This window comes from Poecilia latipinna, unplaced genomic scaffold (assembly GCF_001443285.1).
Source record: "Poecilia latipinna isolate Pla-1442-1.1 unplaced genomic scaffold, P_latipinna-1.0 Scaffold726, whole genome shotgun sequence".
NCBI lineage: Eukaryota > Metazoa > Chordata > Actinopteri > Cyprinodontiformes > Poeciliidae > Poecilia > Poecilia latipinna.
Window position 1 is genome coordinate 266,467 of NW_015113342.1, and position 12,073 is coordinate 278,539.

General features: G+C 40.7%; 1 protein-coding gene across 1 annotated transcript; it reads right to left on the reverse strand.

Annotated features, from left to right (window-relative positions):
- Window positions 1-571: 571 nt before the first annotated feature.
- On the reverse strand, window positions 572-5,725 carry LOC106955333 (fibrinogen C domain-containing protein 1-like). The gene is made up of 2 exons (XM_015045445.1): window positions 5,458-5,725; window positions 572-2,239 (listed from the first exon to the last, which is right to left on the reverse strand). The coding sequence occupies exons 1-2, from the start codon at window positions 5,708-5,710 to the stop codon at window positions 1,974-1,976; spliced, it is 519 nt and encodes a 172-aa protein (XP_014900931.1). The 5' UTR covers window positions 5,711-5,725; the 3' UTR covers window positions 572-1,973.
- Between the last annotated feature and the right edge of the window lie 6,348 nt (window positions 5,726-12,073).

A 12,073-nucleotide genomic window follows, 5' to 3' on the forward strand; every position in this document is an offset into this window, starting at 1 on the left:
AACGCAACATTGCTTGGTGCTACACATGAAACTCGGCGCACATTCCAAGACGCAATGCAGTCTTGCTGTCCAAAAGAAGAGAATCCAGAAAAGTAGAAGGTCGCAGGTGTCCTGCGAGGCCGCTAATGTTCCCAAATATTGAAACGTGCTTTTGCATTGTTCTTTCACAGAAGAAGAAGAAGAAGAATAAGAAGAAGAAGGGGAAAAAAAATAGCATGTGCTTGAGGGATAATCACAACCCTCATCTTTCCTTGTGCTCAACCTTCAGATCAGTAGTCCCCACCGCCGACCACGGGGACGAGTAGGAAAAGTTCTTTCTTCGTCACAGGTGGATTTTCTTAAGTCCGTGTGCTCTCGTTGTGTTTTCGCATAGTAAGAAATGTTTCACATGCTCTGAAAGTCATACACGCTGTACAGTAGAATCTACAGAAATTTTAAAGCTTTTCTTACATCCCCAAAAAAAAAAAAAAAGGATTGACAGTGCTTAAAATAAAATATAAATAAAAAAAATACAGGGCAGGGATTGCACAATTTTTTTTTACCAATGTGATGGCTTTGTAATTTTTTTTTCCCCATCTCTTGTTTTTCATTCTAGCTTGAGGCAATTTTGAGTTTTGCCACTAGAAACTGCAGAACTTGAACTCAGGAAAAAAAAAAACCCAATAAAGCAAAAAATAAACAGACAATAGGAAAAGATTTTTCTCCCCTTTGATAATCAATTTCTTTTCTACATTTGCATGACGGCAGAAAACGAGCTACGTGCGCAAAATACATTTGGAAAAAAAAAAAAAAATCTCATACTGAACACCTGAAAACGAGAGGGCAGTCTGATGAGTTGGGAAAGTGGGAATCGTTCCATTTCTTTATAAACCCGATCTGACGCGACCTTTCCTCTCTTAATTCGGACACGTATGTGGACGGAGCGAAGGTGCGCCAGCCATGCATGTGCTTTACAATGTGCTCAGTCAAGTCACTCTTCTGACTTCCTGACAGGAAACAGAGTCTTAGAGAGAGCTTTGTCTGTTTGTTTTTCAGCCAGAGATGTGCACACACACACGATCACCCGCGCAAACACACGTACGCACACAAAAAGTGCTGTGTTTCCATCTGCGATGTTGCCTCGGTTGGCCGGTACTCAGCTGGCAGGCAGATCAGACAAAGTGCCCAATATGCTCCCTAATGGCCTACGTCAGACGAACGAGATCCTCCGTTGTCTCTTTTCTTTGTCTGTGCTCGTTTTTCATTCTTTTTGTGCCTCCTCGTACTCCTCTTGCTTGCCTTTCGTCCCCTTTGATGCATTCCGTCCCCCTTTTCCTTCAGCCAATTTAACTCCTGTGAGCTCGTTTCCTCCTCTTCTCTGTCTTTCCCCCCCCTCTCCTCATTATTTGAGGAAGCGCTCTCATTGCCACGACCCTGCTGGGTCTCATTCACACAGATAAGGGATGTAAATGTATCAAAGTGCACCGGTGAGCTTTCCCTTCACGCAGATGAAACCCAAGAATGTGCATCTTCCGCCTCGCCTGGCGTTTTGGGAAGGGGCTGGTCTTGTTCCGCTCTATGCGATTGAACTCTCTCCAACCGTAGCTCCTAAAGTTTTGGGCTGGGGGTCAAAGTCAAGAGAGTATGATGATACTGCAGAGGGGCTGGACCACATCTCTAGACTGAGGAAAGAGCAAAGTAGATTGTGGGCTCAGGGTTCGGTTTTGCCGTTTTATAAGGTAAAGTATCAAAACTACGGGCATCATGGTTAGAATCTTCCGTAAAGAAAACTTCATGGCAGTAACAGACATGAGGAGGAAGCTATGGAGCCAACTGCAGTCAACTAAACTTAAATAATAAACAATGTGAAGACACGTAATTCAATCTGTCAAAAACCATGTTTTTTTTTTAATTTTATTTTTTTTAATATATATATTTCTTCTGAATGATCCAGAAAACATCTCGTCTTCTCCTCTTCCTCCTGTTTATGAGTTTTATTTATTGTCGGGGTCACGGGTGGGACGGATCTTCATCTCCGAGAACTTGAGGGAGTACTGCCAGCCGGTCCAGGAGGACCACTCGATGCCGTCGGCGTAGGAGGTGTGCTGGCCGCGCAGGTACTGGCCGTTGAGGTTGGAGGTGTGGCAGTTTCGGTACCACCAGGCGCCGTGGTAGAACGAGGCGCAGTTGTTCTCAGAGTGGTCGTTGTCCTTGTCTTTGGTGGTGAACTTCATGCCGTTGTGCTTCAGAAGAGAGTCCCCTGAAAACAAGCAGAAGGTTTTGATTGTTGACGTTTTGTCACGTTAGTTAGCGCCACAAACGTCAATTTGCTCAGGTGTTGTTTGGTGTGCAAATGCAAAGTGGCCTTAATAAGGAAAGTGGAAGGAATAGGATGAAGGTTTTTCACAATTTTTACGCAAAAAAAAAAAAAAAAAAAAAAAAAAAGCTTGGTCAAGCTATAAAAAGCAACTTGTAAGTGTTTCCATAGATTGCTGTTAAAATTCAGGTCTGGGCTTTGACTGGGCCGTTTTAAACTGGTCCAAACTCTTCCATTTTTGAAGTGGCTGTATGCAGTGCTGGAAGAGTGACCTCCATCCCGGTTTCAAATCCGTAGGATGCCTCAAAAACACTCTTATTTTTATTTGCATCGTCCTGTATAAAACAGATATCCACTTCCTACCACCTCTGACTGGCTTTCCAAAGCAAAGAAGCATTTTGCATGTAGGCTAAAATGCTACATTTTGGTCTCATTAACTGATTTTACTTTTGTCAATTTCAATAATACAAGGTGTTGTCACACCTGCTTTTGGGGTTTTGTTTTGTAAATGACACCAAAGTAAGAGGTCAGTTTCCTTTCTTTGGTTCCCTAAATAACCCATTTGAATTGAACTGTATAGTGATTTAACAAAAACCCAACCCAACCCTAACCTTAACCCTTTTTCACTTTACAATCATACATAGCTTTGAGTTGGTGCATCACATAAAGTTTAGGGCTGTGATGTGACTAAATGTGGGGAAGTTAGCGAGGAGCTGCGCTCATGACTACTTAGGAAACACGATGTGTATTTTCTTTGATCTTATTCTGATTGCATATATTCACAGTTATTTTAAAGAGGCAAAAATAATAAATTGCCCATTAGGGTAAACAGAATGAAAGAAATAAAAATAGAGCTCCACTGTTCTGAAGAATATTTTCTTCTCATTATCTGAAGCGGGAGGTCAGGCCACTTGGCAGCCAATTCATCAAACTTTCTTTTGTGACCTTTATGGCTTTTAATAACACACGCTTGATGGATTCGTCTGGATATGTGGCACTCGGAGAGGCTTTAATGTTTATCTTTTGATGTAAATGTTTTAACAGAGGCATAATGTCATATCTTGATTTCATTCTTCAGGGCATCTTTCATTTTTTCGCCCCCCCCCTTCTGCTGGTACAAAAAGCTTTAAAAGCATAATCAATGAGAGGGCCCGCTTTTCTCCAGCCCACGATTGTGAATATGACAGTGATGTAAGACCACTGCAGGGATGCGGCACAGCCAAGTGCCCTTAATCATGGTCTGGATGCTAAGTCTGATCCCCACAATCAAATTGCTGAGCTGGAAACATCGTCCCACCACATAAAGATTTCTCGCTGGCAATTTCTCAACGACGATAACCGCCTCCGAAAAGCCCCTGCTTTTAAAGACTTACAAGTAAAATGAGAGGAACGTCCTCAGAGATGCAGCAGTAAGCCCGAATTTTCTTGATTTCTTTTCGCAAATGGATGTTCAAAGAGCTCATAATGTGCAATGAACTCCCCCCACGCTGCTCCGTTCATCTCTTTTCTCCCCTTTATTTCCAAAGCTGACTTCACATCGGGGGCCAGAGAGTGAAAAGAAGGACAGAGCTGTGAGCCGAAGGAAAGGCTGCTTACCAGCCATCGGGTGATCACTAACAGCAGCCAGAGAGGGCATCAAACGGCACTTAATTGCTCGGATTGGGGCTGTGAAGCTCCTCCACCCTCTCTCTTGCTCTGCCCCGCTCACACTCCCCATTTGGCATTACTATGGTAACCCTCTCAGACGGAAAAATAACCTCACGGCACGCCTCGTATTCGCGTCTTCCCATCCAATTTGCCGTTAGCAGGAAAATATTTAGTGAACGGAGCAAAGGGGAGATGGGAAGGCCCCCAGTGGTGTCAACAACAGGTTGATGTCCAGAGGGCGTAGGGAGGAGGAAAAAAACAACAGTGGCACTTAAAGGCTCATTTACAAGGCACCGGGTGTCACCTTGGTGGTTTGAGGGGGCCGGCAGCCTCCTCTGATGCCCATTACGATCCAGCTGCTCACGGTGCAAATGAGCACCTGTCGGCTGATCGGAGAGAAGGACAGCAGCAGCAAATGGTGCTAATAAGAATAGCAGCAAAACCTGGAGGGAAGCCAACATGGTGTCTGGGGAGCTTGAAATCGCATAGATGGACTGCAATCACACAGGACTTTTTGCGAATACTGAAGCAAGCAAGCAAAAGTTTATGTCGTAACAGCTCAGGTTTAGCGAAAAGTCTTATTTGTGAGAATGTCTCTAGTTGCTATTTGAACGTCTGAACTCTGCAGGAAGGATTGGGCATCGCAATCCACGGTCGCGAGTTTGGAAGACCACTGAAATGTTTTGATTTGATGATCTCAGACAGAGAGGTATATATATATTTGAATCAAATCCGAGATATTGGATGAATCATACAGGTAATCAGTAAAGTTTATGAATGTTATGCTAAGTTCAGCATGAAGTTGGATGGAACAAAAATGCTGGTCAAACTTTTCAGAGTTTTATTTGGAAAGAATTAAAAAAAAACAAAAAAACAAGGCATCGTTTTCTTCCACTTCACAGCTATCCATTAGATAAAATCCCAATAAAACGTGTTCCATTAACAGTCTTGCAAGGCACTGTCGACAGAACTATCCGGGTTTTTATTTAGCCCAGCTCATCTCTCGGTACACCTGCTTCCTCTGGCTTTTCCTTCCAACCCGACTCCTCCCTTCTGCGTCTCTCATATTTGTCCCCGTTCTCTCGGTGTTCTCGAAGCGGTGCTCCCCACAGGACCCTTAAATTGCTTCTTCATTTCAGTGGCAGGTTTTTGTTTACGCTGCAGGTCAAGCTGTGCAATTAATTGCCAGTAATTTAATCAAGGTGACAGGTAGCTGGCTTGGATCTGATGGTTAGGGAGCAGAGACAACACCACTTTCTGTACCTCTCCCTCCCTCTCTGTGTGCGTGTGTGTGTGTGTGGAACAAACTGCACTCCTTAAGCAGTGGACACGCCTCCTGCGCTGTAAAAATACTGCACTGCTATCACAGTTGAAGGGAGAATGGAGGAGGAGCCGGTTGTAGGTGTCCCCTGCTTCCGTTTTTAGCAGTAGCTACATTTCAGTCTGAAGAGTCTTGTCATAGCAAAAGCACGGCACAACTCGCAAGAAAACGAGAGCCTACGTAAGACGCATACCTGCGTTGCCAGAATAGTCTCCAACCGTCAAAGGGTATCCATCATCATCAGGGTCCACAGAGAAGAGACCCACACCGAAGGTGCCGTAATGGGCGTACGCTGTGCTATTTTCAAAGTCCTCCAAGTCGATGCGCAGCTCATAGTTCCCCTGGATGGACAGGGCATGGATCTGCTTCAGCCCTGCAGGGGAGAAAAGAAAAAAAGAAATAAATAAATAAAAAAAAGGAGCGACACCCAGACAAAAACAATCCATTACAAAGTATCCTGCTTGTGCTCAACAGACAATCTGAAGCTATTTCAGTCCCCCCGTCTCACCGCCATACATTTTCTGGAAATAAGATATATATATATTTTTTTTGCCCATTTAGAGCCTTCCTCTGCATGTGTTGGGTTTCTTTCGGAAATGAGATTAGGGAGTTCTTTTAAAAGTGATGCACTCACTTGGAGTGAAGCTGGAGACTTTTTTTTTTTTTTAAGCAAAATCCATCATTTAGTGGGATGCATGGGCTCTGAGTTTAAAGTTTAACTCCTTCAGTACATGTTCTGTCAGAGGAATCTGTAGTTTATACAAATGTCTTCAAGGTTCAACCATTTCAATTGCAATTTTAACCCATTTTGTTTTAGTATGTACAAATAATAATAAAAAAAGCCCCCCATTATACTCAGTTGCGAATTTCTGTATACCTTTTATTTTTTTTCCCCAACATAAGCACTGATCTCACCTCACAGAGTTAAAATAAATATTCTATCTGTTTAAGAATAGCCGGTGTGTTCACGTTCGTGCAACTTTGCGATCCAACACAATGCAGCAAGATGATCGATCTTCCTGACTTCAGTATTTTACTAGTGGCCATGTATCTTCAGCAGCGACGCTCCCAATGTGAAAGTAGAATTATTCTCACTAAAATATTCATCCATTCATCCACTTGTCTGCGCAGGTCAGAAGGGAAGCTGGTGGCTATCTCCAGCGGTCACTGGGTGAGAGGGAGGTCACACAGACACATAGGTAAAGGTAATTTTATTTATATAGCACAAGGCAACACAAAGTGCTCCTGTGCACGGTTGTCATGGGAGAAAACGGTGCACGCACACCAAAGGGCAATTTAGGGAAACAAATTGACCTAACGATCAAGTTTGTGGACTGTGGGAGGAAGCTGGAGTACCCAGAGAGACCCGACACACACAGAGAGAGAGAATATGTGAAGTCCATTCAGCAAGGAGGCCAGGACTCAAACTCACAATCTACTTGCAACAAGGCAATAGTGCTGCCATCTCTTCAAAAGCAAGCTCAGTCAATCCATAATGCGATACTTAAATAATATATTCATTTAACAGAAAAAAAGGCAATCAAAGGCTTGTGCTATTTGTCAAAACTTTGCAGGATTATTTGACTTCAGTCACTTTTAAGGCTATTTTAGGATGAACTGAAGTCCAGACTTTGACTTGGCAATACCAAAATCATCATAGTATCATTTTTCTTCTTTTTTTGCTTTCAGAGGTGAACTTGCTAACATGCTTCAGATTATTGTCCTTGTTCATAACCCGAGAGCTCTCGAGGATAAGATCATAGAAACTGATTGCCAGACATTCAGTGTTTTCTAGTAATTTATATAAAAAACTGGAAATCTCTCAGTTCTTGAAACAACATTTTGACCCCAGACCATCACTCTATCACCACTGTGTTTTGCTTTCAGCATGATGATCTGATATTGAAATGCTGTGTTAACTTTAAACCAAGTGTAACAAAACACAAGACTTCACTTTTGCCTCATCAGCCCTGAGAAGTTTTTATCTTTTTCAAAAATCTTTGGGATCAAGATGTTTAGAAACATTTACTGGTACCAGAGTCGAACGTTGCAAAGGCCAAACATCTTTTCGCAGCACCTGTACACCGATATTTTACCCAGGGTAAAATAGTTGTTTACACCCATCACTTTCATGTGAATTATTTTGAGTCCAGAATTACTCTTTCAATTATTGCTGAACCTTTTAGAGAGCGTGTGCTTGCGAGACAGACTGTGCCAGAGGGGAAGAAAACAGGAAATTCCATCCCTTCTTCTGCGCTCCCTCCTGCTCAAGGTGTCCCCCTGCTGTGCTGGAGTGATGGTGCTTCTCAAGGCAACTTTTCCCCTCCTGGGTTGATCAAAGGTATCAAAGAGGAAGAGCATGTCAAGCAGAGAGAGGCAGGAAGAACTCCTGGGTGTCTCGAAGACAAAAATTCAAAGCAGGAAGACTAACAATGAATCAGGTTTCCAGGATGTGCTAAAGAGTCTGGCTGTACTGTACTTTTGAAATGCTCAATATAAGCGTTTGATCAGGAGAAAATTACTTGACAGCACACACGTAATCTTGGAAAGCTTCAACTTTAGACATAGATCGCTGTAAGAGCAGCTGGAACGCGGGACGGAAAGTGCTGCAATGAACCCGAACGCTGTGATTTTTTTTTTTTTTTTTACCTCCTACTGCGTACATCACCTCTGCAAATTAAACTCATTCTCTCTCTCACTCTCTTTTTTTTTTTTTGTTTCAAGCTTAAAACGCTCAAACGGACTCGGCCTAATTTGAATTCCATCACTGTCGAGAACTGCTCTCTGAGAGCACCTTGTCTGAAGTGGAGGGCTAATTTGATGACAAACACATCTGAAAGAGCCCATTATTATTCCGAGGCAGAAGCCTGCAGTCTGGGCCGAGGCACTTAGTTTGGATTTTATCCAGCCCAATGGGAGGCGAATCTCATGCTCTTGGTTTTCAAAGCAAATCAGACAATCGGAGTAGGAGGATCAGGCGTTAAACACATCCACGGGCAGGTGAGTTTATGCGTGACGCTTCCGAGTTCCTTTATTTGTAAAAGTATATCGACGCGCGAGAAAGCAGAGACGCAGGGGTGCAAACAAATTTTTTTTACACATTTTCACACAGCTTTAGAGAAACAAAACAAAACAAAACAAAAAAAAAAATAAAAGTCTCATTTACAGAAATAGCTTTTTGTGTCGCAGACGACGTTGGAGAGAAAAATAACGGTATCAATCTGCGGGATCACCTCGGGGAGAAAAAGCCCGCAGCGATTTGACAAACTTCAAAAGACTCTGAATGTTTTCTCTTCCAGAAAAAAAGGGAAGCTGAAATTGCAGATGCAACACGGCTCTATTTAAAGACTCTCCAGCGTTCCAACTGTATTTACACAACTTTAATTCAGTTCCTAATTAAAGCCCCAGAGAATCGCAGCGAGACGCCAATTCAGAATAATTAAAAAGGAAGACGAGAGAAATAACAACAGAGACTTTGCTGCTTAAAGTCTTAATGCTCAGGTGTAAGTGTGCGCTAATTAAATGCTATTGTTAGCGTATCCGAAATGAGCTCCAATGCAAGGGAGGATTTTAAGGTGTTTTGCTGCAGTATTAACATGCTGATTGCTCCATAGGGGACGCCCTGTTGCTCTCTTTCTGCACTGATTTAACATTAACTAAAAGCTCAGTAAAATTAATATACTTTTTTTTTTTAGCTGAGTAGTCATGTTTCACTTATATATATATATTTTTCCTGACAAGTTTCATGTTGTTTATGTTGATTTATTGTTCGCAGCCTACAGTGCATTATTAATGGTAAACAAAAATCTGACAGCTATAATTAATTTCCAGAAACTTGACTCTAATTTAAATTATACATAGCAATGATTCCTGCAGTTTGAAAATAAACAAACCAAAGAGGTAAATAATTGGTCGTCGTCTTCCCGAAGGAGGGAAAAACTGTTTAAAATGTTTCTTTTTACTTTAATGATTCTTATTTATACTTGGAGGAAATAAAATAAAGGACTTAATGATGATGATAATAATAATAATAATAATAATAATAATAATAAAAGATTTTCAGCTATTGTGCAGTTCTATGAATCATATCACATTTGGGATGACAGCCACTGTACAATAAACAGAAACAAAATTGTGCAGGCAATTTCAGTTTTTTATGTTTTTTTTTAATCTTTATAATTCATCAAAGTGCTGAACTACCAAGTGAAAATGTACATAATAATCTTTTGTACATGCAAATATAAAAGCTTGTGTATGGACTTTGGTTGGGATAATATATATAAAAAAGCATCTGTCAGTAGTAAAATGTGAGTATAAATTGACAAAGATCCAAACTGACCCAGTCAAAAGTTAAACACTGGAAACAATGTGTTGTTTCAAATACTAAAATCAAAACATCCCATGAGATATAAAACATCTTTTAGAAAACTAAATTTGATGGCATATTTAATAAAGAAATTAAGCAGGGACAATACTTTGATTACTTTGGCACGACTTTGCAAATCTATTGAGCCATTCTTACATTTTTTGGACTTTAATTCAGGCTTATTTAATCAGTTTAACTCAGTATTTCAATGGTCACTAAGGCTGTGATCTTCGACACATCTGAGGTCACAAATGAACACCTATACGATCTTGACCATTTTGACAAAAAAAAAGTCAAAATGAATTTGCAAAATCAGAATTGTTACATTTCTCAAAATGTGTATATTTTTAAAAAAATCTGTTTAGTTTGCTCCTTTTGTTACTTTGTTTTATTAAAGATCAAACCAATGCATAAAATGAACACCATTAAAACGGAATATGACGAGTTAATTTGGTGTTTAAGTATTCATGTTCACTAGCAAACAACAAATACGTCACTGCTTTTAAACTATGATAAGACAGAAGTTTGAACAAGAGTCTTTGAAAAAATAAACTCCTTTGTTAATCACTTGACCTGGATGGTATTAAAGTGGTAATAAAGAACCTCTGTTATTTTAGACTTTGCATGGTAGCTCTGTCTGTACAGAAAAAAAAAGTCATTACCTAAACAAAAAACAAAAACAAAAAGCCTTCAGGAAGTCAGAAGAAACGTTGACCACCATCATTTCCGGAAAACTGTGAAGTTGCTAATGTGTGGATGCGTACTGTAGTACTTATTCACATTATTCATTGTTGCCTTGATGTGTACTGAAACAGTAATCAAGCACCGTCTACATTTTTCAGCTTTTCTGAGTGCTTGGCAGCATAATGGGTCCGACTATGTACATCATTAAGGTCCCGACCTTTGTGTTGTAAAGATGAATGTCTGCCTCTTGCCAACAGACAATGCAGGCGTAATTAACGTCGTCTGAAAGGAAGACAAACAACACAACCAGCAGTCGTTTTAAAGAATCAATGCATTTACAGATAAGGAATCTCATTAACCTGGTTGCAACGTGATGAGCAAAAATGTTGTTGTATTCCTTCTTATAGCTACCTTCCTTCGTAGTTCTTTATGAGTTTCATCAGCCTTACGTTTTTCAGATCTAACCGACAAAGAAAAGATCAGTGAATACAAAATACAATTCTCAAAGAAATTTAAATGTTATTAAGAGAAAAAGTCATCCAAACAAACCTGGCCCAATGCGCAAAAATAGATTCCTAACTGGTTTCGCCACCTTGGTGGTGATGGTGGCCATCTTCCTATGGCAGAATGTCTGCTCACTCCTCTTTGCAGAATATTTTTAATCCAGTTTTCAGGATTAAACGGAGGGAAGGTTCAAGTCTGCACCCATTTCAAGCCAATGAGAGGTGAGCCTTGGATAATCGTCCAGCTGCGATGTCCGAGCGTTTCTGAACCATGCATGAAAACTTGAAGGTTTTCTGCACAATTTGTGATTTCAGGTCCTAAAGAAACAATGCAGCCCACATCATCACACTGCCACCACCATGTCTGGCTGCTAATATGTTCCTGGATCCGGTTGGTCACGACAGATGTAAATAGAAGAACGGCATTAAAAAAAAAAAAAGCTCAGTTTTTGCCTCGTTAGCCCACAGAATTGTTTGTCCAAAAGCAACGGGGATCATCAAAATGTTTGGGTTTTTTGTTTGGCAAATGTGGATCTTAGAAAACCTCAGTTTCTTTTTTGTCACAGGTAAACATCCCCCCAGAAGTTTCACATGGTGAAGTAAGGCCTGTATCACTTTAGATGTTGTTCAGAGATGAGTCACTGATGCACTGTTGATGTAATTTTAGAGGCCACTCCTATGAAGGTTCACCTCTCTTCCACATTTTCTCCATTTGGGAATAATGGCCCTTACTGCGGATATTATGATTTAAAAGCTTTTTTTTTTTTTCTTTTTCTTGCAACTTTACTAAATTTATCTTTAATAAGATCGATCTGATGAACAGGAACACTCAATGGAAACAGAGGAGATCTTTCAGGAGGCGAATGCCTTTTCTTAGCACTTTGAAGGATCTCATTTTTATAATTTCATTTGTACTTGCAACAGCGAGTAGCTAAAGGCTACTGTGTCTTCACTGCTGTTAAAAATAGCACTTCATCTGAAATCCTACAATTATCCTCATCATAATCATTATTATGAATATCGGATGGACAGAGGACGCAGTGCGTCCTCTCTGCTGCGTGTGAAAAGCAGACCGACACCAAAACCGGAGCACCGTTACACACGGGAGCCGAGATATTGGTCTCTTCGGATATAGATTTAGAAAAAATAAAAAATAAAAATTGCAAAACAAATGATATATATACGCAATTAGCTCCTTAAACTAGGTCACAGCAATCCATAACTCATTTTCGCAGCTCTGAGGTTGAGAGGAAAGA